Source organism: Perca fluviatilis, chromosome 14, assembly GCF_010015445.1.
Source record: "Perca fluviatilis chromosome 14, GENO_Pfluv_1.0, whole genome shotgun sequence".
Taxonomy (NCBI): domain Eukaryota; kingdom Metazoa; phylum Chordata; class Actinopteri; order Perciformes; family Percidae; genus Perca; species Perca fluviatilis.
Window position 1 is genome coordinate 37,385,735 of NC_053125.1, and position 27,221 is coordinate 37,412,955.

General features: G+C 41.8%; 1 protein-coding gene across 1 annotated transcript; it reads left to right on the forward strand.

The window, feature by feature from the left end:
- Positions 1–1,313: 1,313 nt before the first annotated feature.
- LOC120573339 (NACHT, LRR and PYD domains-containing protein 12-like) lies at positions 1,314–26,963 on the forward strand. Its single transcript, XM_039823027.1, has 11 exons — positions 1,314–1,396; positions 6,934–7,216; positions 7,444–7,512; positions 9,895–11,785; positions 14,273–14,443; positions 14,613–14,786; positions 14,963–15,136; positions 16,288–16,461; positions 18,340–18,386; positions 25,411–26,011; positions 26,290–26,963. Exons 2-11 carry the CDS (start codon positions 6,946–6,948, stop codon positions 26,363–26,365), a joined length of 3,648 nt encoding a protein of 1,215 aa, XP_039678961.1. The 5' UTR covers positions 1,314–1,396; positions 6,934–6,945; the 3' UTR covers positions 26,366–26,963.
- Positions 26,964–27,221: the final 258 nt, after the last annotated feature.

A 27,221-nucleotide genomic window follows, 5' to 3' on the forward strand; every position in this document is an offset into this window, starting at 1 on the left:
AACAGTAACCCCCCCCCACTCCTACCAGCAGAAAGCCCTGCGATACCAAGAGCTGAGCAAAGAGAAGAGTCCCCTCACTCAGCTGGTCCTGACGCTCAATTCACTTCCTGACCGTTTTCTGACTCAGGACCATTCTGGGAACCAACCAATCAGAGTTAACCAAATTATAACACAACAGAAACTAAACTACATCACCAACTGGAACACACAAACAAAAGCACAAAGCAAAATGTAGTGCTATCTGTCCCTAAAGAGAGAGTACAGTGCTATGCGTCACCCTAAAGAGAGATTACAGTGCTATTTGTCCCTAAAGAGAGAGTACAGAGCTATCTGTCCCTAAAAAGAGAGTATAGTGTGACAGACTACCTGACCACAGTTAGTGATACCAAACTAAGAACTACACTGACCAAGTACAGACTCAGTGAGCACAACCTGGCCATCGAGACAGGCCTCTACAAACAATCATGGCTCCCCAAAGAGGAGCGCTTCTGCCAGCTGTGCAAGAGAGATGAAGTTGAGACAGAGCTTCACTTCTTGACAGAATGCACAGAACTGCAGCCAATCAGTACTAAATATTTCCCCAAATTCAAACACAAACACCCTACATTTGAAAAAATAACCAACATCAATATAATACCATTCCTGCTGGGAGAACTCGCAGAGAGCTGCAGTCTAGCAGCAGAATATGTCTTTACCTGCCACACACACACACACACACACACAACACACACAACACACACACACACACACACACACACACTGTAATATTCTTGTTTTCATGTTGTTAATGATATCCATCAGTGTTGTTTTTATTGTTACATTTTGACATCATGAATGTTAACCTGATGCTCTATTTTCTGCATCGTACTGTACAACTGGATGTAAATGTGTAACATGTTTCCCTGTTTATGTGCTTTAGCAATACTGTGTGTAAATATGGTCATGCTAATAAAGCCTCTTTGAATTTGAGAAAGAGACTTGTAGCGTTTACATTTGTGTTGACCCGGCTGGGCCACTGTAAGTTTTAGTTTGCTGTCATGAGTTTATAGACTGTTGTTCCTCCATCATTTAATAATGATCCTGTTTCCTGTTCTGTTTCTTCTTCTTTTGGGGCTCCAGTGTTCCTGCAGTTTGGACTCTTTAGAGTTGTGTCAGTGTCTCCAGCTGCCATAAGAGTGCTGACTAACAGCTTTTGTAACGCTGCAGCTGCTTCTGACTAGCTGAACTAGAGCTCAGACCAGCCCTCTGCTCTGACATCATACTGACATTTCTAGGTTTTGATTTAAAGGTGTGAGGAAGTGATGAACACAGACAGCAGCAGCGTCTGTCAGTGTCTGCAGACGGACGAGGAGGAGGAGGACATCTCTCTGACCTCATCTGGACGGGACTTTAACAGGTGAGCAGCCTGACAGGTAACATTACACACCTTTGATGAAGAAACTCTGCTGTCGCTCCTCATATTTGGGGGATTCATCATATACGTCAACACTGGTGTTTAATGTTTGTAGATCTGAATATTCATTAAATAATGTATTAATTTTTCTGTGATTTGTGACTTTTTGGCCAAAATTAGCCTTTATATGTTCAGTGAAGTCAGATGTAATCAACAGGAAACCAGTTAGATTTCACTTCACTTCTGAGAAATGAGGAAGTGTCTTTCTGCTCCGACAGCCTGAAGACGTTTTATTCTCTGACTCAAACTTGATCAGCTGTTTACTCTCTGACAGCACTAAACTACACGCCCACAGCTGTTTGTAGTCTTTACCTGGAGACAAAGTTAGGAGACTCCATGTTGGGGAGGCGGGGCCTGTGTTGTTCTCCTGTGCATAGACTTTGATTTCGGTGGGTATGCGTACCTTTCAGATTTCGTCATGAGTAATTTTGTACACCACTTTTTTTAAGCGACAGATGCCAACTAATCTACAAAAATCTCTAGACCACAGGTGTCAAACTCATTTTCCCAGAGGGCCACACTGGAAAAGAGAATCACACCAAGGGCCAGACGTGTAGAGTTTATTGACATGCTTTTTGTTACTGCATGTCACTTTTTTAAACATTTTGGTAGCTTTTTTCCTCATTTTTGTTTTTGTTCAGACATTGTTTTGTGGCTTAGCTTTTTGTGAATTTTTGAATTTGTTTCTTTTTCCGACATTTTTGTACGCTTTTTGTCTCATTTTTGTTGACATGAAGCCCTTTGAAAGTCATCAAAAGAGTTTCTTAGCCATCATAGAATTTAGCAAATCAAGCACAACCTTTTTCACAGCCTGAATGTGAACTCTCTTCTGGGGGAATTCTGAGTCTCAGAGTCGACAAATCTACCAAATTCTGCTTTGAATTTCAAGTAAATGCAGTTTAAAAAAAAACTTTCCTGTGTTTTTGGTTTGGCGCACAACTAGGTGGGCCAAAATTTATTGTGAACCCAAATTGATATACAGGTGGATCTAACTCTCCAAGGGGCCAGATTTGGCCAGAGGGCCTTGAGTTTGGCACATGTGCTCTAGACCAAAAGGTTAAAGTGTGTCTTTAATGTTGGATGTTGTGTTATCTTGTGTAATGACTGGAGTTATCTGACTGTTTGTGCATCCTGTTCTAGTTTGACTCAGTCAGTCTGCTCTCCATCTCTGTGGAGATGGTGGGGGTAAAGTACTCCATCTAGTGGACTGATAGCACAACTATAGCTCATCTGTGGCTCCTTAAATATCACATTGTTATGGTTTTGTATTTTCTTCCTAAGTGCTACAAAAAATGTCCCCACAACCTTTTTCTTAGGGCTGCACGATATGAGGGAATATGCGACTACTTTGTTAGTATTCTGCTAAAATACAACACATTATTTGTTGAATAAGAAAGAAAGTATTTAAGTTATTTCCAATATTCTTTTATTTAACAAAATTGAACGTTGAACTGAATACAAAAGACATCAATAAAAAAGATATAATTACAAGTGCAGTTTTCTACTGATACTCTATCAACTAACTCAAAAAATCCCTGAGTGTAATATTGCAGTCTTTCCAGATGTGTTTATCATAGAAGTTATCTTGATGATAAAAAACATCAACGATATATTGTGCAGCCAAAGATGTAATTGTGTTTTAGTTTTTAAAGTGAATGATGTTGGTTGTGGTTGGGTTCTTGTGGTTGCGTCTTCACTGGAAACTAGCTTACAATCCACACGGTCCACTCCTTTTATAACAGACAAAAATAGTCTTTTATTTTCATACAAATGGGAACAAAAACTTGAGACATCTGAGTGACCGTTGACACTGTTTCAGCTATAAACTGGTGTCAGGTTGACTTTTTTCACTGGCATCAAATCCTTAAAAGGGTGATAGAATGATTATATAAACTATTTCACACTGTTCCTTATGGTCTCCTAACGGGGTATTTAACATTGGTTGGGCTGAAAATGGCCTGGTTGATATTATATTGGCCCTTATGCATCCCTGTGTTTTGGCCCTATTTGTAACAAGAGCTTTTCTTCCAAATATGGTATGCTCGTAAATATTTAGATGAGCTGCGCGCGGATTGGTTGAGCGAATTGCCATAGGCAGACATTAGAGATGCGCGCTGATTGGTTGAGCGAATCCCCAATACACAACCATTAGAGAAGCGACAGAATCTCATATTCCAGACACTGCAAGGTTTCATTACCAAATTCACTTCTGAGACTTTTTTATGTGAGAAATAAACTATATAAAGCTCAAATATGGGCCGTTTTACGAAAATTGATGGCTAATTGCAAATATGGTAAGACTGTGTGTCGGACTTCAGCGGCGGTGCTGCTGCATCGCCGCCTCGGCCTGCCTTCCTTCGCAGACCCCGGCCTTCTGTGAGCTCCGTTAGGCTGGCAGACCTGACAGAGCTCCAGGGCCTGCAACTCCCCTCTTCCTGCTATCTAAATGGCCCGTTGAGTGAGAGTGAGAGCGCGGTCAGCGAACTTGTTACACCAGCAATCTCTTACCACATGTTACACACAATGTCACGCCACTTAGCTATACAACATATACCTAAATGTCTTATAAAGCTTACAACGGTGTCCGATTTCAAGTTAATTAATATTTGTGAAGTTTAGCTAGGTGTTTCATTAGCTGCGACTGTCCCTTCAATCCTATCGATGTGTAGCTACAAATCACAGATAGTTAGCTTCATTTTTGGTCGTAATTCGAGTATATTTACAGTTTGAATTTCGTCACGCCACTTACACATCTAACTAAATAAAGCTAACAACGGTGTCCGATTTCAAGTTAATGAATATTTGTGAACTGTAATGGTTTCGTTAGCTGCGACTGTCCCTGCAATCCTAGGAGTACAAGATTGCGGCTAGTTAGCTTCATTTTTGGTCGTAATTCGAGTATATTTACAGTTTGAATTTCATCACGCCACTTACACATCTAACTAAATGTTTTATAAAGCTAACAACGATGTCCGATTTCAAGTTGATGAATATTTGTAAGCTGTAAGGGTTTCGTTAGCTGCGACAGTCCCTACAATCCTATGTGTACAAGATTGCGGCTAGTAAGCTAGCTTCATTTTTGGTCGTAATTCGAGTATATTTACAGTTAGAATTTCGTCACGCATCTTACACATCTAACTAAATGTCTTATAAAGCTAACAACGGTGTCCGATTTCAAGTTAATGAATATTTGTGAGCTGTAAGGGTTTCGTTAGCTGCAACTGTCCCTACAATCCTAGGTGTACAAGATTGCGGCTAGTTAGCTTCATTTTTGGTCGTAATTAGAGTATATTTAGCTACAGTTTGAATTTCGCCCCGCCACTTACACATCTACCTAAATGTTTTATAAAGCTAACAACGGTGTCCGATTTCAAGTTAATGAATATTTGTGAGCTGTAAGGGTTTCGTTAGCTGCGACTGTCCCTTCAATCCTAGCTGTGTGTAGCTACAAATCACTGATAGCTTCATTTTCGTCATTCAGAGTATATTTGCAGTTTGAATTTCGTCAAGCCAGTTATATAACATCTAACTAAATGTTTTATAAAGCTAACAACGGTGTCCGATTTCAAGTTAATGAATTTTTGTGAATTCCAGAGTAATTGGAATTATAGCTATAGCTCCATCCAGCCGCAGGCTCTATCAATGAGACTCGCAGACAAGAGGCGTGTATTTCACCGATCGTTTGTTTAAATAACTCAACACATTATAATTACACACATTATACGATTAACTGGAACCTGTGGTAAGAGATTGCTGGCGTAACAAGCTCTCTGACCGCGCTCTCACTCACACACACCTGGCATTAGGAAGAGGGGAACTGCAGGCCCTGGAGCTCTGTCAGAGCACCGGCGTGTAGTAGTCCATTATCCAAAAACCGGTGACTTTGCGCGGGTATGGAGTGCTGTGGGCTGCCAGTCATGACCGAGCTCCAAGTACCTCAGAGCAGGCCGGGGTGTGTGAAGGAAGGCAGGCTGGGCGGCGAGGCAGCAACACAGGCAGCACCAGCGCTGAACTCCGACACACAGTCGGACAACATTTGCAATTAGCCATCCATTTTCGTAAAACGGCCCATATTTGAGCTTTACATAGTTAATTTCTCGCATAAAAAAGTTTCAGAAGTGAATTTTGTAATGGAATAGCAGAGATCTGTGCGACCTAGATTCGGAAGACTACCTGATCTCAGGTCAGTTGTGTAGCCTATGTAAATGTTGGGGCGTGACCGTTCTCTTAATACACCCATGGGCTGACAAAGGTTCCGGTTTTTGGGAGGTTGACGTCAACTTCCAGCTTTGTTGGGATTCGCCCGTTTTCAGCGGCAGTTTCAAAATATGAGATTTCCATAGTAAAGGGGTGTCAGTGGGACTTTGAGCTTCCATGTATGTCCTATTTACCCACCGAACTGTCGTTATTCAACTATGACAGGGGAAAATCGGTTTTGCATTCTATCACCCCTTTAAAGAGCCTGAAAGTACTTCAACACCATTTTTCTTTTGTGCATTGGGTGTGAGAAAGCTTTGTTAGTTTCCTCCAAGTCAGAGTTGACAGTTCTCCATGTCAAGCTAAGCACTCAGGCTACATCTACACGGCTCTGTTTGGGTTTAAGACAAATATCTTTTGCTATGTTTACGCCTCGTATCGACACTACTACAATGTTTCTGAGCCCCTAAAATGGAGACATTTGGAAAACAGCGCTGCCCACATTTGGGTTTGAAAACTCTGGTTCTTTTTCGTAGTCTGGACGGACACAAATGGAGATCTTTGAAAATGGCGACGTATGTCTAGGCCTAGTTTAAGGCTCCCAGACCATGGTCACATCATTATCTGTACACGGTCTAACAATGTTGTTGTTGCTTTTCATATGTACCATTCAGAGGTCCTGCTGGATCAAGACAAGTCATTGTGGTTTTCCTAAACCTCTTGTGGATTTTAAATAAATACAAAAACTGAAATATAATTTATTTCGCAGCACATTTCCTCATTTGTAAACTCTGAGAAACTCAAACTGTTGTTGTAAAGTAACCTTCTGTCATTTCATGGCTCTTATTTTGGCATTCTATCACTAAAAAGTTTAAATCAAAAATCCAATCGTGGATTTGGAAAACCGGAAGTAGAGACCCATGTTGGCTTCCTGATTGGGTGTTATCGGTCCCCCAGTGTCCTTCCCTGATTCGTCACGCCCCAATCACATGACCCTTTTCCAGAAGAACATGAACTTTGACTACCGATGGTTTTCCTGATCTTGTTGCTGTTGCTAGCAGCTGTTGTGCAGTTAAATTCTGCATTTAATAACATGGGAGGTGCAAACTCACCACTAGATCCTAAACACTGGACCCACAGAGCAACAGCTGGAGCTCTAATTGGCCAGACTCTGCACATAAATCCCACCAGCTCATGTGTTGACAAATTAGAACTCCTGTTGCTTCTCTGAGACATTTGTGTTACAGTTTTACTTCAATTTGACAGAACTGTCTGATTTTTAGCAGGAAACCACGATGACGGCAGTGGACCTTTTCAACACTCTGGAGAATTTAAAAGAAGATGAATTTAAGACATTCAAATGGTATCTGCAGCAAGATATCCTGGAAGGCTACCAAAGCATCAAAGTGGCCAAGCTGGAGGATGCAGAAAGGCAGGACACAGTAACTCTGATAGTGAATACCTATCAACTTCATGGAGCTCTGAAGGTGACCAAGAAGGTTTTAGAGAAGATCAACAGGAATGATCTAGTGCAGAGTCTGCCAGATACCAGCTCAGGACCAGAAGGTCAGTCAACCTTTTTAATATGTATTTTCAGGCAGAAAGAATGAAGTGTGCTTTTGCATCACAGTGACATAGTGTATGTAATGAGTTGACTGACTGTGAGGAGTATTTAAGTGTCTTTTAATTTAATTTAATTTAATTGTAACAGTACCTTTTCGGTGATTGCCGTTGCCGTTTAGGACAGTAAAGTATCAATGATAATTTAAATGTTACTACGCATTTCCACACAGAGTCAGTGGATGTCAGTGATGTTGGAGAGACTTCAGAGAACAGTGGAACTCCCTCCTCTCAGAGCAAAGGTAAGCTTCTGTATTCTCTGGTCAGTATGGAAGCCCTGAGTGACAAAGTGTACTTTTAAAGTTTGAAAAAATATAGTCCAAGTAAGTTAGTGATTCCATTCTCCAACAAGTTAATTATGGTGTACTACAATGTAACACACGTTATAATGCTTGCCTATAGCTGCTAGCATGGCATGCCCTCATACTCTGGTTCTGTCTGGTTAGTAGTCCTTACGTAGGTACTGTCAGGGCACGCCCTCATACTCTGCTTCTGACTGGCTAGTAGTCCTTACCTAGTTACTGTCAGGGCATGCCCTCATACTGTTCTTCTGACTGTCTAGTCAACCTGATCTCACAGAATTCCGTAAAATGGGCACGGACCCTTAACTCAAAATCCGTGGCAGTTTCACGGAATTGCAACAAAATCCGTTAAACTGTCACGGAATAATTCCGTTAAATGAACACGGATCGCCAACGGATCGCCAAATTCCGTGATGGGCCCACGGAAGAATTCCGTGTAATGAACACGGATCGCCGAAAACGAAATACGGGCTTACGTGACACGCGGATCGCCGAAAAAAAACGGTGGGTGGGCTTACGGTTCCGTGACACGCGACAAGAACGGGACGGTTGGGTTCAGGAAAAGGTCGTGGGTGGGCTTACGGTTCCGTGACACGCAACAAGAACGGGACGGTTGGGTTCAGGAAAAGGTCGTGCGCGCGGCTTCCATGACACGCAACAAGAACGGGACGGTTGGGTTCAGGAAAAGGTCGTGGGTGGGCTTACGGTTCCGTGACACGCAACAAGAACGGGACGGTTGGGTTCAGGAAAAGGTCGTGTGCGGGCTTGCATGACACGCAACAAGAACGGGACGGTTGGGTTCAGGAAAAGGTCGTGGGTGGGCTTACGGTTCCGTGCCACACGCGGGACACGCTTAAAAAAAAAAATTTAAAAATAAAGTAAAAACACAACCGACAAACGCCACACGCGGGATGCAAACTCCGCTCTCCTGAGTGAAAGTCCTCTGTTTTACCCATCCACCACCCCAACCAAACTCCTTACGCGGAATTCCGGCCTTACATACTACTCACTACCGTGCCACGTCATCTTCTCATTGACTTTACATTGGCATTGTTCTCCGTCGTGGCCACACGGAATTTTCACACATTCCGTACCACCACCACGGAATGAGCTGTTACCAGTCCGTGCCCATTTTTTTACGGAATTCAGTGAGACCAGGGTGGTCTAGTAGTCCTTACCTTACAGGACTATATATTTGATTAGTAAATTAACAAAGAATAATTTTTTTCGGTTCGGCAGCGCACAGAAACTTTGTAGGTAATCCCACCAAAACAAACAGCATTTTTACGTTTTTTACTATCAGACGGCATTGACAAGAAGGAACATTCAGGCAACACAAAGTCAATGGAGAAGAGAGAATTATTTCCCCTCCGATGGGATCGGGAATTAAATGCGCTCGGTTTCTATATAGTTCTACTCTTTACAGTCACTGTATTGTCCGGCTTCAAACTGATCTCGTGAAATGGCATATGTAGGACATGCCAATTGGGTTGTCATTATTTGTGTTATAAAGACGCATACTCGCTTTTTAGCGTGTGTTTCCACGCCGTTTGGCCTCCATTGAGTTATATTACCTTGCTTTAGCGTGTGAAATAAGGCCCTGGCGAATAGTATGAAAGGGCGGAAGCCCACGTAGGGAGGTTGGTTGGGGTGGTGGATGGTTAAAACACAGCACTTTCACCCAGGAGACCGTTTCCCTTGTGTGGCATTTGTGAATCGTTTTTTTGTTGTTGTGTTTTTGTTTTAATAAAGCCTTCCCCAATGTTCTTTTCCTAAACCCAAACTTTTACATGCGTGCGACGTTGTTCTCACGATAAAACTGAACGATCTTGGAATAACACGGCACGTGACGATGGCACGTAATTAAAATGTGTACAGATAACACGCCAGTTGGCTTTAGGAAAGTGGCGTGTATGTTCACCCAAAGTCATGATGCCACATTGCCTGCTTAGTGATAAAATCTAACCTATATCCTCAGATACTGATATTTCCTTCAACAATGTCACTAAATTCACCCCAACTAACCATGCACCTGAACAGTTCAATCAAAACTCACGTATTCTGTGTTTTCATGTGTGGTTAAGGAGATATGATGCAATATGCATTATTGGGTTATGACGGAAAGAAAATGGAAGCCATTGCCACCTCAAGGAGTCTTTGCGATGGCTCCATTTCTAAATATGTTTAGGGCCCCATTCAGTATAAGTGTCCCACATTCAATGCTTTTATAAAAGAGTGAACATATCAGCCAGGCTATAATGCTTCTGCATCTGTAGACAAACAGCCTCATACTTTATATTTTTATATTTGTGTTCAACACAGGGATGGTTCCAGAACCAAAGCCAGCACGGCACATCTCAAAATACCAAGAAATGATTCAGCCAAACTTCAAAGACCGTTACAAGCAACTAAAAGAAGGGTTGACGGAGGTGAAACAACCTCTGGATAAGATTTACACACATCTGACTGTCACAGCTGGGGGTAACGTACACATCAACACACAGCATGAGGTCAGGCAGATTGAGACAGTGAGGCCAGCAGATACAGATACAACAATTGAAACTTGTGACATGTTCAAACACCCCTCTGGAGAAGATAGCTCCATAAGAACAGTGCTGACCAAGGGTATCGCAGGAATTGGAAAAACATTTCTTGTGCACAAGTTTGTGTTGGACTGGGCTGAAGGAAGAGCCAATCAAGATGTGCATCTCGTTTTCCCCTTCACCTTCCGCGAGCTGAATTCATGGAAGGGAGAGAAGGTATGTTTGGCAGAGCTCATTCATGAATGTATCTGGGAGACCAAAGACATCAGGAAAGAAGCTCTTAATCACATATTTACAAAGCTGCAGTCAACAGGAAACACCAACTTTGACAGGAGTGAATTCAAACTTCTGTTTGTTTTGGATGGACTGGATGAGAGCCGCCTTGATCTGGACTGTTCCACCAATAAAAACAAGGCAGTTAAAATTGATGTGACAGCGCCGACCTCAGTGGACAAGCTGCTGACGAACCTCATCAAGAAGAAACTGCTTCCTTCTGCTCGTCTCTGGATAACCACACGACCTGCAGCAGCCAATCAGATCCACTCTGGTTTTGTAGACATCACGACAGAGGTCAGAGGGTTCTCCAACCCACAGAAGGAGGAGTACTTTAGAAAGAGATTCACAGATCAGAAGCAGGCTGGCAGAAATGTGGAGCAGGCCGACAGAATCATCTCCCACATCAAGACATCTCGAAGTCTCCACATCATGTGCTACATCCCAGTCTTCTGCTGGATCACTGCTACAGTTCTGGAAAAAATGATGAAAACCAGAGAGGTAGGAGAGCTGCCCAAGACCCTGACTGAAATGTATGCAGAATTCCTGCTGTTTCAGATTCATCAGACAAAGGAGAAGTATGACCCAGAAGAGTATGACTCAGAAAAGTGCAATCAGTACATTGAGTCATTAGCAAAACTGGCTTACCATCAGTTGGAAAAGGGCAACCTGATCTTCTACGAGAAAGATCTTGAAGAGAGTGGCATTGACATCAGTGGAGCTTCGAAGTGCTCAGGATTTTTCACAGAAATCTTCAAAAAGGAAAGTCGGGGAAAGAATGACCAAAGAAAGATGTTTAGCTTCGTCCATTTGAGTGTTCAAGAGTTTCTGGCTGCTCTTCATGTAGAGATGGAAGTAATTAACAGAAACAAGAATGTGATGTTTGGGAAAAGATGGGTTGAAAAAGGGCAAATGTTTTTCAGCAAAAAATCTATGATGTCTAAGGTCCACAGGTTTGCTATTGACAAGGCCTTACAGAGTCCAAACGGACACCTGGACTTGTTCCTTCGCTTCCTCCTGGGTCTTTCACTGCAGACAAATCAGGATCTCCTCCAAGACCTGCTGGCTCAGACAGGAAGTAGCTCAATGACCAATCAGGAAACAGTGGAGTACATCAAGAAGAAGATCAGTAAGAATCAGTCTGCAGAGAGAAGCATAAATCTGTTCCACTGTCTGAATGAACTGAATGATCGTTCTCTAGTGAAGGAGATCCAACAGTCCCTGAGTTCAGGATGTCTCTCCACAGATAATCTGTCTCCTGCTCAGTGGTCAGCTCTGGTCTTCATCTTACTGTCATCAGAAGAAGATCTGGACGTGTTTGACCTGAAGAAATATTGTGCTTCAGAGGAGGCTCTTCTGAGGCTGCTGCCAGTGGTCAAAGCCTCCAAAAAAGCTTTGTAAGTGCACAGATTACTGAAGATTCTAACTGTATCAGATGTGTAGGGATGATCTCAACTAATGAATGTTTTAGTCAACTGAGAGTCAAGATTTAGAAATAGTAAGATTTATTAGTTTAAAAACAAATTGATTAGTTGATTAATTGAAAAACCTGCCATTTGTTTCTTCAGTTTTATTGTACCTCCACAGATTAATGCAGCCAAATCATTAAAACAAGATCTGCCATTTTGTAGTTCATTTGAGGCTGAAATTAAATAGTGTGAATGATTGGGATCCAACAGATGTGACTATATATCTAAATGCTTAATTTGGATTTTTTGCTCAGATCAGATTTTTTGTTTGGCTGTTCACATGACCTTTTAAAATGTGGCCTATATCAGATTCCAGTCTGAACCGTTTGCGGTTTCGAACTGACCCGCGTGCGCAAAAGACCAATAACAATGACATCAGACGCAGCACGCTGTTGCACTAAAGTTAGGGAGGTTATGGAGGAAGGAAGCATTTTACCTTTTCTTTCAAAATGGTTGTTTAACGGCAGCCATAACATTAATTAGCAGGTGCTGAGGAGGAAAAGAATTAAGAGAGAGAGAGACAAATTGGCTATTTTGGACTTTTGCCAGGTAATGGCTGCAAATTCACTAAAGAGGTCTGTGTGGATGCAGAGACGGAGCCAAGAGTATTGGGACTGCATTCTGAATAACTTCACAAAGACACAATATATCAAAACATTTGGATGCCTAGTGATGTTTTTAATTTTACTGTCTGTGTCTAGGGCTAACTCCTGCCGGCACATAATTGTGACAAATGTCGATGTAGATTGACATAAAAATTGCATCAAATCCTCCTTGTTTGTTCAAAATGTGGTCTAAATCTGATTTGAATGATCACACTACTTCTGAAGAAGTCTGACCTGGTCACTTGACCCCAAATATATCAGATTTGGGCCACTTTTGTTTGCAGTCTGAACATAGCCTAAGTCATTTCAAATATAGATCAGAAGGGAAGCTGCTTGCTACTGCACTGAAGAGTCCACATTGTAAACTGGAGACTATCAGGTCAGGAATATTATAGCTTTAAAGAGTGATCCATTATATTATATTTAGCTGATGCTTTTTATCCAAAGTGAATTACAGTGACTGTCAAGTGCAGTCAACCATGTAGGTCAAACTAAAAAGAGCAGGAATCACATAGAAGATACATTAGCTTCAAATAAGCTAAAATACATGTAAGTGCAATTTCTTTTATAAAACCATCATCTTCTTAGGCGCAGTTGGAAGAGATGTGTTTTAAGCCTACAGTGGAGGATGTGTAGACTTTCTGCTGTCCTGATGTCAAGGAGGAGCTTGTTCCACCATTTAGGAGGCAAGACTGCAAAAAGTCTGGATTCTTTTGAGTGACTATAGGTGTCCCTCGCAATGAGGGAGCAGCAAGCACATTGGCCATTGACAAGAGCCTGAACCAGAACCTGAGGGTCAGAAAAGGCCGTATCCTTCTGAGGTTATGCAGCATGTATCTACACGATCAAGTTGTTGCAGCAATGTTGGCGAGAGGGAGAGTTGGCCGTTGAGTGCCACACCCATGTTCCTAGCAGTCCTGATGGGGACTACCACAGAGATGTCAATCAGGGTGGAAGAGGCCTTCCCTGGAAGGAAAAGCAGCTCAGTCTTGTCATGCTGACTTTCAACTGGTGTGTGGACATTCAGTGAGAGAAGTCAGTTAGACAGGCAGAGATACTTTCTGGTACTTGTTTTTCTGACTGTGAAAAAGAGAGAATATGTCAGCTATCATCTGCATAGTTGTGGAAGAAAAAGCTGTGTGAGTGAAAAACAGAACCGAGAGGAAGATGGTGTACAGAGAAAAGAGGAGGGGGCCCAGGACAGAGCCTTGAAGGATCCCATTGTGAGTAGACAAGGTTCTGACACATATTCTCTCAAAATTACCCGGTAGGTGCGGTTTTTGAGGTCTGAGCAGAGATTGTGCAGAAACTGAGACACAGATCCTGATGGGTGAAGATGGGGTTCTGGTGGTTCACTACTTCAAATGCAGCAGAAAGGTCCAGAAGGATGACCACAGATGGAGAGAGGCCGCTCATGCAGTTTCAAGCTTCTCAGTGACAGCGACAGAGACAACAAAAATTGTTGGGATCAAGAAGGTTGTTCTAGTGAAGATGAGAAGAAAGTTTGATGAAGATAGCAGGTTTGAGTGTTTTGGAGGAAACGGAAGAAGAGAGACGGGTCTGTTGTTGTTAACTTCAGACAGGTTGAGTGTGGCTTTCTTTTGGAGAGGGATCACTCTCGCTTCTTTGAGAGAGTCCACGAAACAGGCAGTTGACTAGGTGGTGATAATAACATGAGTGACAAAAGGGAGCCCAAATCTTTCACAAGGTGTTGTCATTTTTCTTTTCCTGGTAGTTACTCAAATATAAGTGTAAGTCATATCAAATACAGATAAACATGTTTGCACTTATGTTCTGTACATATGTTTAGGCTGAGTGGCTGTAACCTGTCAGAGAGAAGCTGTGCAGCGCTGTCAGTTCTCAGCTCAGAGTCCTCTAGTCTGAGAGAGCTGGATCTGAGTAACAACAAACTGAAGGATTCAGGAGGGAAGCTGCTTTCTACTGGAGTGAAGAATCCACACTGTAAACTGGAGACTCTAAGGTCAGGAATAATAAACCTGTAAAGGGAGAACCAGATCTGTCACACAGTGTTTTCATTTTTCTTCAGTTATCTACTTTAGTTTATGATAATAGTAATGCCTACCTAAATATAAGTGTAATAAATATCAAATAAATATTTCTTTTTACATATGTTCTGTACATATGTTTAGGCTGAGTGGCTGTTACCTGTCAGAGAGAAGCTGTGAAGATCTGTTCTCAGTTCTCAGCTCAGATTCCTCTAGTCTGAGAGAGCTGGACCTGAGTAACAATGAACTGAAGGATTCAGGATGGAAGCTGCTTTCTACTGGAGTGAAGAGTCCACACTGTAAACTGCAGACTCTCAGGTCAGGAATAATAAACCTGTAAAGGGAGAACCAGATCTGTCACACAGGGTTTTCATTTTTCTTCAGTTAACCACTTTATTTCATGATAATAGTAATGCCTACCTAAATATAAGTGTAATAAATATCAAATACAGATTTTCTTTTTTGTTTTACATATGTTCTGTACACATGTTTAGGCTGAGTCGCTGTAACCTGTCAGAGAGAAGCTGTGAAGATCTGTCCTCAGTTCTCAGCTCAGAGTCCTCTAGTCTGAGAGAGCTGGACCTGAGTAACAATGAATTGAAGGACTCAGGAGGGAAGCTGCTTTCTACTGGAGTGAAGAGTCCACACTGTAAACTGGAGACTCTCAGGTCAGGAATAATAAACTTGTAAAGGGGGAACCAGATCTGTCACACACTGTTTTCATTTTTCTTCAGTTACCCACTTTTTCATGATAATAGTAATGCCTACCTAAATATAAGTGTAATAAATATCAAAGATTTCTTTTTACATATGTTCTGTACATATGTTTAGGCTGAGTGGCTGTAACCTGTCAGAGAGAAGCTGTGAAGATCTGTCCTCAGTTCTCAGCTCAGAGTCCTCTAGTCTGAGAGAGCTGGACCTGAGCAACAACGAACTCAAGGATTCAGGAGGGAAGCTGCTTTCTACTGGAGTGAAGAGTCCACACTGTAAACTGGAGACTCTCAGGTCAGGATTTAGCTTCTGTTAAACAAATAACAATTTAAATGTTGCTTGACATAGAAGGTAATGTATGTTAAAAAAGATACCCAAAATCTTTCAGCTAGTAGTTGTATATTCCTGGCCCACAATTTCCATTTTATGATTCAGTCTCACTACTCTCATCAGCACCTTCTTCAGCTGCAGCATGCAGCTGTTTGCATCCGATAAGCTCTGATGAACCCACTATACACTACCTGCCCAGCAGCCAACAGCAGACAGACACAGTTAGACACTAGCTGGTAAAGAAAGTTCAACATCTAGCAGCTTAAGAGCCAACATTTTTTCTTGAGGGTTTGTGGAGACATTTTTAACCTCAGGGTACTCTGTGACTCACTCACATGTCAGTCCCAGTGCAGCTGGCTGCATCATAAAGGTTTTCTGTGATCTTACAGATGTCCTCTATCTACCAGCTGTGATAAGAAAGCCCTAGGGCTTTACCAACTTGTCAGGTTTTATACCAACTTCTAAATCCAGTATTTCTACAGACTCTTCCACTTTATTTTTCTCTTATGTTGGACTGCAGAAGTTTGTCGGTTGAGTGAGAGGTCAAAAATGAATTAATGCAGATTTAAGACAAATTACTTTGTGTCTAATTCGTGTGGCATTTGACTGCATTTTAGCAACAATGTATTTCAAAAAAGTGGACTGCTGAGACAATTTAACATTTAGCAAAAATTAGGAAATGTACACTGATGAAGAAAGACATGATGAAAATGAATTCATTATTATTATTGTAAATTCAAGTCATTTTCGCTGTGTGTGTGTGTGTGTGTCTGTCCAGTTTGTCAGGCTGTCTGATCACAGAGGAAGGCTGTACTTCTCTGGCTTCAGCTCTGAGATCCAACCCCTCCCATCTGAGAGTGCTGGACCTGAGCTACAATCATCCAGGAGACTCGGGAGAGAAGATGCTTTCAGCTAGACGGGAGGATCCACACTGCAGACTGGAAACTCTAAGGTATGAACAGACAGCAGAGCTCACTATTGGTTCCTAGTGTGTGCCAGCAGCCCTGGTGATAACAGTGGAGACAGTAACTGATGTTCTGAGAATCTCGTCCCCGCTGAGTCTCAACTCCTAATAATTACATCCCCAAATCAGAAAAAGTTGGGACAGTATGGAAAACACAAATAAAGAAAGAAAGTAGTGATTTCTAAATGTACTTTGACTTGTATTTCACTGCAGTCAATACAACAGCACATAATTGAATGTGTTCCTCATGATTTTTATTTTTATTTTTTTCAAAAAAACTAAATTCCTATTTTGGTTCTTGCAACACATTTCAAAATAAGTTGGAACAGTAAAGCATTTACCACTTTGTAATGTTGCCATTCCTTTTCACAACACTTAAAAGACGTTTAGGGACTGAAGACACCAAGTGATGAAGTGTTTCAGGTGTAATTTTGTCCCATTCTTTCTGCAAACAAGTCTTAAAGTGGGCAACAGTACGGGGTCTTCGTTGTCGCATTTTGCGCTTCAATATGCACCACACATTCTCTATTGGCGACAGGTCGGGACTGCAGGCAGGCCAGTCAAGTGCCCTCTTCCTCCGCAGCCAGGACTTTGTAATGTGTGCAGAATGTGGTTTTGCATTATCTTTTTGAAATATGCATGGACGTCCCTGGAAAAGATATCTTTTTGAAGGCAGCATATTGTGCTCCAAAATCTCTACGTACTTCTCAGCATTAGTGGTGCCATCACAGAAGTGCAAGTTACCTTTGCCAAGGGCACTGACACAACCCCATACCATGACAGACCCTGGCTTTTGGACTTGTTGGTAACAGTCTGGATGATCCTTTTCTTCTTTGGTCCGGAGCACACAGCGTCCATTTGTCCCAAAAAATACCTGAAATACTGATATATCTGACCACAGTACACGTTTCCACTGTGTGATGGTCCATCCCAGATACCTCTGAGCCCAGAGAAGTCGACGGCGCTTCTGGACACTGTTAACATAGGGCTTCCTTTTGGCACAGTACAGTTTTAACTGGCTTTTGTGGATGTAACTACGAAATGTGGTACTTGACAAAGGTTTGCCAAAGTAGTCCTAAGCCAATGTGGTGATATTGATTAGAGATAAATGACGATTCTTGATGCAGTGCCGCCTGAGGGATCGGAGATCACGGTTGTTCAGCTTAGGCTTGCGCCCTTGTCCTTTAACCACTGAAATTCCTCCACATTCCTTGAAACTTTTAATTATGTTATGAACTGTTGATGGTGAAATAAGCAAATGTCTTCCTATCTTTCTTTGAGGAACATTGTTTTTAAACATTTCAATAATTTTCTCACGTATTTGTTGGCAAACTGGCAATCCTCAGCCCATCTTTGCTCCTAAAGGACTAGACCTTTCTTGGATGCTGCTTTTTTACCAACTTATTATTACAATCACCTGTTGACATCACCTGTTTCAAATCACATCATTATTTAACCAGTTTACCTTATTACTAGCCCTAAATTGCTCCTGTCCCAACCTTTTTTGGAATGTGTTGCAGGTCTGAATGACAGGAAAGGATGTATATTTACAAATGAAATTAAGTTGACCAGACAAAACATGAAATATTTTGTGTTCACATTGTCTGCAATGAAATACAAGTCAAAGTACATTTAGAAATCACTACTTCCGTTTTCTATTTGTTTTCCATACTGTCCCAACTTTTTTTGGTTTGGGGTTGTACTACTAATTAATACGTTACATTCTTATTGGAGCACTTTGAGGACGTCACGATTATGTTGATGTTCAGAGTTAATCTTTGACCTTAGAAACATGTTTGATGTATTTTGAAGATGAGAGATGAGGAAGCTTCTGAAGGTTCATTCTGACTTTGTTTCTTCCTCCAGGCTGGGACATTGTGGAGAGCAGAGGCTGAAACCTGGTCTGAGGAAATGTGAGTGTGCTTTCTCTGTGATTCATAAAAACAAGGCTCCACATCTTACAGTAGGATTAGTGTTGTTTTAGTATTTATTTTCGATTGCTAAAAAGCATCAGTTAAACAGAAGTCACATTGTCAAAACTATTCACACAGAGAAACAGAAGTCACAAACTGTGGATCATTTTTCATTGTTTTAACACAAAATGCAGTCAATGACCACATTTTCCAAAATCCGTTAACACTTTTCTCATGCAGACTCCACCACTATGGAGGAAATATTTATTCATAATTCAAATTGAAAGTCCAAAGAGAAATTGAAAGTCCAAAGAGAAAACAAAGCAAGATCAAATTCAAAATATTATTATTTTTTTAATTTTCCTTTTGGCTTTTCCATTTGGATGTAATATTTGGCTTTTCAATTTCAATTTAACATTAAAGACGCCGCTCGTTGCGACCGTGCATTTGTGCGGCCCTGAGACCCCGCAAATCGTCAACAATGAAAAGGGAACTCCCCGCTGAGTTCGACGATACCTCACACAAGACTCTACGTCATACGGTTCATTAGCTGTGAAAAGGGGGACGGCTAAAGCATAGGTGGCGGTCAAACCATCACCAATTAAGAAGGAAGTCTCTGCTGAGTTCAATGATACCTCACATAAGGGTATACCTTAAACGGTTGAAATGTTATGAAAGCGGGCGTAGCTTAAGCATAGGGGGCGGGTCAAACCATCACCAATGAAGAATGAAGTCTCTGCTGAGTTCAATGATACCTCACACAAGGGTATACCTTAAACAGTTGAAATTTTATGAAAGGGGGCGTGGCCTGAGTATGTGGGCGTGGTTAAAGTATAGGGACGGCTCAGTATCACATGTTGACCACACATTATAAGTTTCATGTAAATCGGATGATGTTTGTCATATAAGGCGCATTTCCTGTTGCCAGCGGGGGGCGCTATGACCAAAAGTCAATTTTGGCCTGTAGATGTCATCAGGCCTGGACCCTTCATCTCCATCGTGAGAAATGTCGGGCAGATACGACAATGTACACTCAGGTTACAACAACTTCTTTGTTCATCGCTAAACACTCAAAATGGCTGCCACGCCCACACCGTCTGACAAAGTTTTTCTTTTAATAACTTTTCATAGTTAAGGTGTTGGGATGGTACAGACCAAGTTTGAAGTCCATCGGATGAAATCTGTAGGAGGAGTTCGTTAAAGTATAACACCTTGACTTTTAGGCCTACTTCCTGTTGCCACTAGGGGGCGCTATGACTTTAAGTAAATATCGGCCTTTATTTGTCCTCAGGGTTGGACTCTTATGAATCCTGAAAAGTTTCGAGCCAGTTGGACAACGTACACTCGAGTTACACCCACTTTCTGTTTCGCAGCGAAACGCACAAAATGGCCGCCCTGCCACGGCCACGCCCTATGACAAAAAGTTTTTCTTTTGACAAATTTTCATCTTTAACTTCTTAAGATGGAACAGACCGAGTTTGAAGTTGATTGGATGAAATCTCTAGGAGGAGTTAAAGTACGACATGTGGAAATGGCCAAAATCACACTAATTTCGAGCTTTGAAATCAAAATGGCAGACTTCCTGTTGGGTTTAGGGTATGGCTCTAATGAAGTTGTTTGTACATCTTGAAATGTTATGTCTACCAAGTTTCGTTGGTCTATGTTAAACGCACTGCAGGGGCTCAATTTTTTGAATTTTCTAGGGGGCGCTAGCGAGCCATTTTTGCGCGGCTATTCGTGAAACACTTAAAATACGTGTTAGTGAGGACTAGATTAGGACTGTATTTAAAGCTGATTTTGGTTCCCAACTTCACCCCAGGTGTGTCTGTTTAAAACATGGACTCAGACAACTTCTCTCTTTTGATGTTTTATTTAATTAAGCAACAGTAGAAACATGGGTGTGGGTAGCTCTGCTATGTGTGTTTGTGTGTGGTCAGATCTCGAGGACGCACACACACACACACACACACACACACACACAATCTCACACACACACACACACACACAATCTCAACCGGGTAGTCAGTCATCGTCCTAACTGCCACCTCTCCTTTTTCTTTCTCTCACTTTTTTCTCCGGTGGTGCGTGCGGTGTGAGGTGTGTGTCCGCGCTATTCTCCAACATGTTCTCACAACTATCACTCCTGATTGACGGCCTTTTGTACAGCCCACGTAGTTTTTCGTTATTTGATTTCTGATTTTGAAATTTGAAAAATGGGTCATTTTAAACCTTGTTACAGTTTTTTCCGATTGCTAAACAACAGTGGGCACAACTGGAGTCAGATGTGCAAAACTCAAACTACAGTCTGCACTACCAACAGTCACCTGAGCTAAACAGTTCACATCACCTGCAAAACAGGCTCAGTGCAGCCAAACACTATGCACACGCCTCACTGAGATAACACACACCACCACTCAGAACACACTGAGGGTAAAAACACTAGCGTCAAACACCAATACAGAAATTACAAACTTTTTCATCTTTACAGTTTGAACAATTTGAGTGACTTGACACTACTCAATAGTTTAAAAAATATAGATTGTATAACATACCAATTTTTACATAAGGTAAAAAAGAAGGAATGGAAATCAGCAGTTTTCTTCAACATAGTATTTTGTCTCTAGTAATTTATGGAATTACTGGGGAAAAAAACTATAGGTACATACGTAACAGTACCAAAGAATAGTGTGACTAATCCTGCCTCTCTCCAGCATCATGTGGCAAGTTGTCTTCATCACATTGGATGTCTTCATCATCGCTAAATAAAAATGAATGTGGTGTTTCTATTGCTTTCACCGCCATAACTTTCTGAAAAACAGTAAGAACACAGTTTTACTATTGTAAAGATATAGTGTTTTTCACTTTTTTTCATAGCTGTGTACATAACCTCAGACATCTTACCTGGACATATTGGTGTCTTTGCTCTTTTACCTGTTTCTCTCAAACAGTATAGTGCATAATTGTTTCATTCTTATTTGGTGTTTGTATACAAAAAAGGCTTTCTGAGCTTTCTCTATATAAATACCATATATGTTCACTAACTAGTCAAAAACAAGACACTTGCTTCAGCTAAAATTGCAATCAGCAGTGTTTGATAGACACCAGACTGAAATCTATTCTGTTTTGAATGTGTGGTTAACAGTTTTGACAGCAGTGTCTTAGCATTTGAACAAAGTGCTGTAAATCTACAGTGTTGTGCATGTTGTGGTTAAAGTCATGGGATAAGTGTGTAGAGTTTTGAAAACTGTGTTCAAGAAATGAAAAACGGACTAGAGTTTGGTCCACATGAACTGCTGCTGTGCAGACTGTAGTTAGAGTTTTGCACATGTGACTCCAGTTGTGCCCACTGTCGTTTAGCAATCGAAAAAAACTGTAATATTGATGACAACGTGTTCAGACGGAAAACGAGCCATATTTGAGGAAATCAACTTGTCCATGATTCTATTGAGAGACTTCCAGCTGACAGCAGTGTCTGTGAGCATCACTGGAGGCCAGCAAGGAGACAGACAGACAGACAGACAGACAGACAGACAGACAGACAGACAGACAGCAGGGAGGAGATCTCGGCCACCACCAGCTGGCTGTCCTGTCAGACTGAAGCTTCTGACAACATCAGAGAAAATGTGCAGTTGGCCATCAACGGTTGTTAAACTGATCATATTCAAACTCTACACAGTTCATTTATAACATAAAAAAGTCTCAATAGTGAATTTAGTGATGAAACAGCAGATGGAAATTATAAAAAAGCAATTGATTCTATAATCTAGATTGGGAGTTTGCTGTAGTAGCAACAGCAAACAACTGGACACTTTTTACAATTTCCATCTCCACCACTAAATTAACTTCTGAGACTTTTTTATCATATAAATTAACTGTGTAGAGTTTGAATATGGGCAGTTCATGCCAATAAAGCAATTTGAATGAAATTGAGAGAGAGAGAGACAGAGACAGAAGCTATGTTTCCATCAATCCGTTTTTATCCGAATTAATTGATATCGAATGAAAAATGCCTTATGGAAACATTAAAATCCGATTGAATTTCATGAATATCGACTCAAAGAAAATACGCTCGGTCTCATCGGATTTTCTCTTGATCGATATACGGCTTATGCGATAAACGCTGATGGAAACGTTATTTGCCGAATAAATAATGAATTGCGATCAAGTTTTAGGTCATTACATGGTTGCAACCCGCAATAAAACAAAGAAGAAGAAGTTTCAGTTTATTTCCGCCCAGTATTTCCGCTCTGTTTGCAAAACAAAAACAGATGCAAGTGGACAAATGAGGAGACGAGATTCTTTTTTAATTTAATTTACCAGAAAAATATAACAGCTATTTTAGATAGCAAAAATCTAAGAAACGCCATCATTTATCAGGAGCCCGCAAAGGAAATGACCAACAAACGTTACGACAGGGACATTTTAAAACGCTTAACATGAAAAAGCTTAATGTGGTTTAATGTATCTAAACAACGATCAATCATTACCAGATGTATCATGGTCATATCTTGTCATGAACACTTAAGCCTGTCAAAAAAACTAAATTGAAATCCAACGATTGTGAATGTTTTCTTCATCAGTAGCCGTATATGGCGAGGAAAAAGCAAAACAATGATCAATCATCACCAAATTTCTCTTTCATATTACCCATCATAACTACGGAAAACTGTCAAATAATCTAACTCAATGTCCAATTATTATGGACGTTATCTGACATAAAGCGTTTCTGCTTCAGGGCAGCGGAGCGGCTGGGGGTTGACTCTCCACTGTTCTCATTGGCTTTATAAGTCCTAATGTGAAAAAGCTTTAACATGGTTTAATGTACCTAAACAACGACCACTCATCACCAAAAAAATCCTCTTCTATATTGCTCATCATAACGACTTAAAACGGTCAAATCTAACCCAATGTCCAAATATTATGGACGTTATCTGACACATTAACATGAGATAACTTCTATAATCGTTGGATTTCGATTTAGTTTTTTTGATAGGCTTAAGTGTTCATGACAAGATATGACCATGATAAATCTGGTGATGACTGATCGTTGTTTAGATATTAAACCACGTTAAGCTTTTTCACGTTAAGCGTTTAAGAGTGTCCCTTACGACAAGCCGTGGGACGTCCTGCGGAGTAAATGGAAGGAGCTCAAACAGAGATACACGGCTTAAAAAAGAGAGTTGTCTCACAGCGTGCCGGAGGGAAAATATAAGGCAAGTTCACCTTTTAGATGATCTGGATCAGATCCTCGGCCAAAGGCCAATCAGAGCTTATAGCTTGGCTTCTAATATTAAAAACAACAACTACTTCTGTCTAGCAAAACTTTGTTCGCAAAAGTTTGCTTGAATCTTGTGTGATTCAATGCAAAACTGAATGGAAACACCTTAAAATGTCTCAAATCAATTCAATATTCACACACACAGAGACACACACACAGACGCACACACTCACACAGAGAGAGAGAGAAACACACATAGAGAGAGACACACACACACAGAGACACACAGAGAGAGAGAGAAACACACATAGAGAGAGACACACACACACAGAGACACACAGAGAGAGAGAGAGTGAAACACACACACACACACACACACAGAGACACACCAACCTGATCTCACAGAATTCCGTAAAATGGGCACGGACCCTTAACTCAAAATCCGTGGCAGTTTCACGGAATTGCAACAAAATCCGTTGAACTGTCACGGAATAATTCCGTTAAATGAACACGGATCGCCAACGGATCGCCAAATTCCGTGATGGGCCCACCGCAGAATTCTGTGTAATGAACACGGATCACCGAAAATGAAATACGGGCTTACGTGACACGCGGATCGCCGAAAAAAAACGGTGGGTGGGCTTACGGTTCCGTGACACGCGACAAGAACGGGACGGTTGGGTTCAGGAAAAGGTCGTGGGTGGGCTTACGGTTCCGTGACACGCGACAAGAACGGGACGGTTGGGTTCAGGAAAAGGTCGTGGGTGGGCTTACGGTTCCGTGCCACACGCGGGACACGCTTAAAAAAAATAAAAAAATAAAAACACAACCGACAAACGCCACACGCGGGACGCGAACTCCGCTCTCCTGAGTGAAAGTCCTGTGTTTTACCCATCCACCACCGCAACCGACCTCCTTACGTGGAATTCCGGCCTTACATACTACTCACTACCGTGCCACGTCATCTTCTCATTGACTTTACATTGGCATTGTTTTCCGTGGTGGCCACACGGAATTTTCACACATTCCATGCCACCACCACGGAATGAGCTGTTACCAGTCCGTGCCCATTTTAGGGAATTCAGTGAGACCAGGCTGGACACACACACACACACACACACACACACACAGAGAGAGAGAGAGAGACACACACACACTGACACAAACACACACAGAGAGAGAGACACACACAGACACACAGGGAGATACACACACACACACACACACACACACACACACACACACACACACACAGAGAGAGAGACACACACACACTGACACAAACACACACAGAGAGAGAGACACACACAGACACACAGGGAGATACACACAGACACACACAGACACACAGAGAAAGATACACACACACAGACACAAACACACACAGACACACACAGAGAGAGATACACACACACAGAGAGAGACACACACATAGAGACACACACACACACACACACACACAGAGAGACACACACATAGAGAGAGAGAGAGACACACACACACAGAGACACACACACACACACACACACAGAGACACAGAAACAGAGAGAGAGAGAGAGACACACACACACAGAGACACACACACACACAGACACAGAGAGAGAGAGAGAGACACACACACACACACAGAGAGAGAGACACACACACACACACACAGATAGATACACACACACACAGAGAGAGAGAGACACACACAGAAAGACACACACACAGAGACACACACACACACACAGACACACATAAATCAACCATCAGCTGTGTTAGATGATAATCTGCTGCTGTGTTGTGTCTCCTTCTCTCCGTCAGATTCCTGTCAACTCATACTGGACACAAACACAGTGAACAGAAACCTCAAACTGTCTGACAACAACAGGAAGGTGACACGTGTGATGGAGTATCAGCCATATCCTGATCATCCAGAGAGGTTTGACTCCAGGCCTCAGCTGCTTTGTAGAGATGGTCTGACTGGTCGCTGTTACTGGGAGGTTGAGACGAGAGGAGATGTTGAGATATCAGTGAGTTACAGAGGAATCAGGAGGAGAGGAGGCAGTAGAGACTGTTGGTTTGGAGGTAATGATCAGTCCTGGAGTCTGGAGTGCTCTGATGATCGTTACTCTGTCCGGCACAATAATATCAGAACAGACATCTCCTCCTCTGTCTCTGGTAGAGTAGCAGTGTATGTGGACGGTCCTGCTGGCTCTCTGTCCTTCTACACAGTCTCCTCTGACTCACTGATCCACCTCTACACCTTCAACACCACCTTCACTCAGCCTCTCTATCCTGGGTTTGGGTTAGGGTCTGATTCCTCAGTGTCTCTGTGTTCTCTGAGCTACAATCATCCAGGAGACTCAGGAGAGAAGCTGCTTTCAGCTAGAAGGCGGATCCACACTGCAGTCTGGACACTAAGGTATGAACAGACAGCAGAGCTCACTGTTGGTTCACAGTGTGTACCAGCAGCCCTGGTGATAACAGTGAAGACAGTTATGTTCTGAGAATCTCTTCCCCGCTGAGACTCAACTCCTATTAATAAGTTACGTTGTTATTGAAGCACGTTGAGGATGTCTCAATTATGTTGATGTTCAGAGTTAATCTTTGACCTTAGAAACATGAGATGTTTCATATAATTTGAAGATGAAAGATGGGGATGTTTCTGAAGGCTCATTCTGACTGTGTTTCTTCCTCCAGGCTGGAACTTGGTGGAGCGCAGAGGCTGAAACCTTTTCTGAGGAAGTGTGAGTGTGCTTTCACTTTGATTCATTAAAACAATGCTCAAAATCTTCCAGTAGGATTAGTATTGTCTTAGTATTTCTTTTTGATTGCTAACAAGCATTAGTTAAAACGGAAGTCACATTGTCAAAACTATACATCCAGAGAAACAGAAGTCACAAACTCTGGATAATTTTTCATTGCTGTAACACAAAATGCAGACCTGCAAACCTGTAGGCATTTTGCGTATTAGATACGCATTTTGACATCAAAATATGGTGACACGATTTGTCACTTTAAACTATGCAAAAATCAGGTGACTGCTTTGCTTTCACTCGTTGACGTGCAGTAGCGGTCTCAGTTTTGGATTTAGTTACAAAGGTCTTGTATTTTTTTTTTGCCTTTCCTAGGATTAAGTTCATACTGAAACAAAATGAACATTTACTAATGTAGGCTAATTACAAACTGACCGGAGCCCGTCTCTGGACGCACCAGAGGACGACACAAAGTAAACACGCCTCTGTGACCGGTACCGGGGGGGTGTTATCGGTTGAACTGAGCGGAGGATGTGATGAATGTGTCGGTGTGTGTTGGAACCTGGCTGGTGTTATAACAAACAGAACGAGCAGCCGCTGGACTCTAACGTCTGTTGATCCATGCAGGACTTCACTGTGAGCGGACTGTTTAGAGACCATGTGACTGGCACGTAACGTTAACGGTTAGCTTCTACTGCAGCAGAGCTGCAAAACGCTGAAACATTGCAGCACGTATTCATGCACGACTGTTGGTGATTTACTGAGGTGGAAGACTTAGTACATCATGTCATCTTAAGTAATAGTACAAAAGTATTATCAAAATACCTACCAAAAGTAAAAGTGCCTATTATGCAGTGTAATATATCTTATTGTATT

Excerpts from the sequence above, each read along its gene's own strand:
- LOC120573339 (XM_039823027.1), top strand. The coding sequence starts at position 6,946 with ATGACGGCAGTGGACCTTTTCAACACTCTGGAGAATTTAAAAGAAGAT. Across the intron at positions 14,787-14,962 it reads TGTAAACTGCAGACTCTCAG|GCTGAGTCGCTGTAACCTGT; the intron begins GTCAGGAATAAT and ends ACACATGTTTAG. Across the intron at positions 18,387-25,410 it reads GAAACCTGGTCTGAGGAAAT|ATTCCTGTCAACTCATACTG; the intron begins GTGAGTGTGCTT and ends TCTCTCCGTCAG.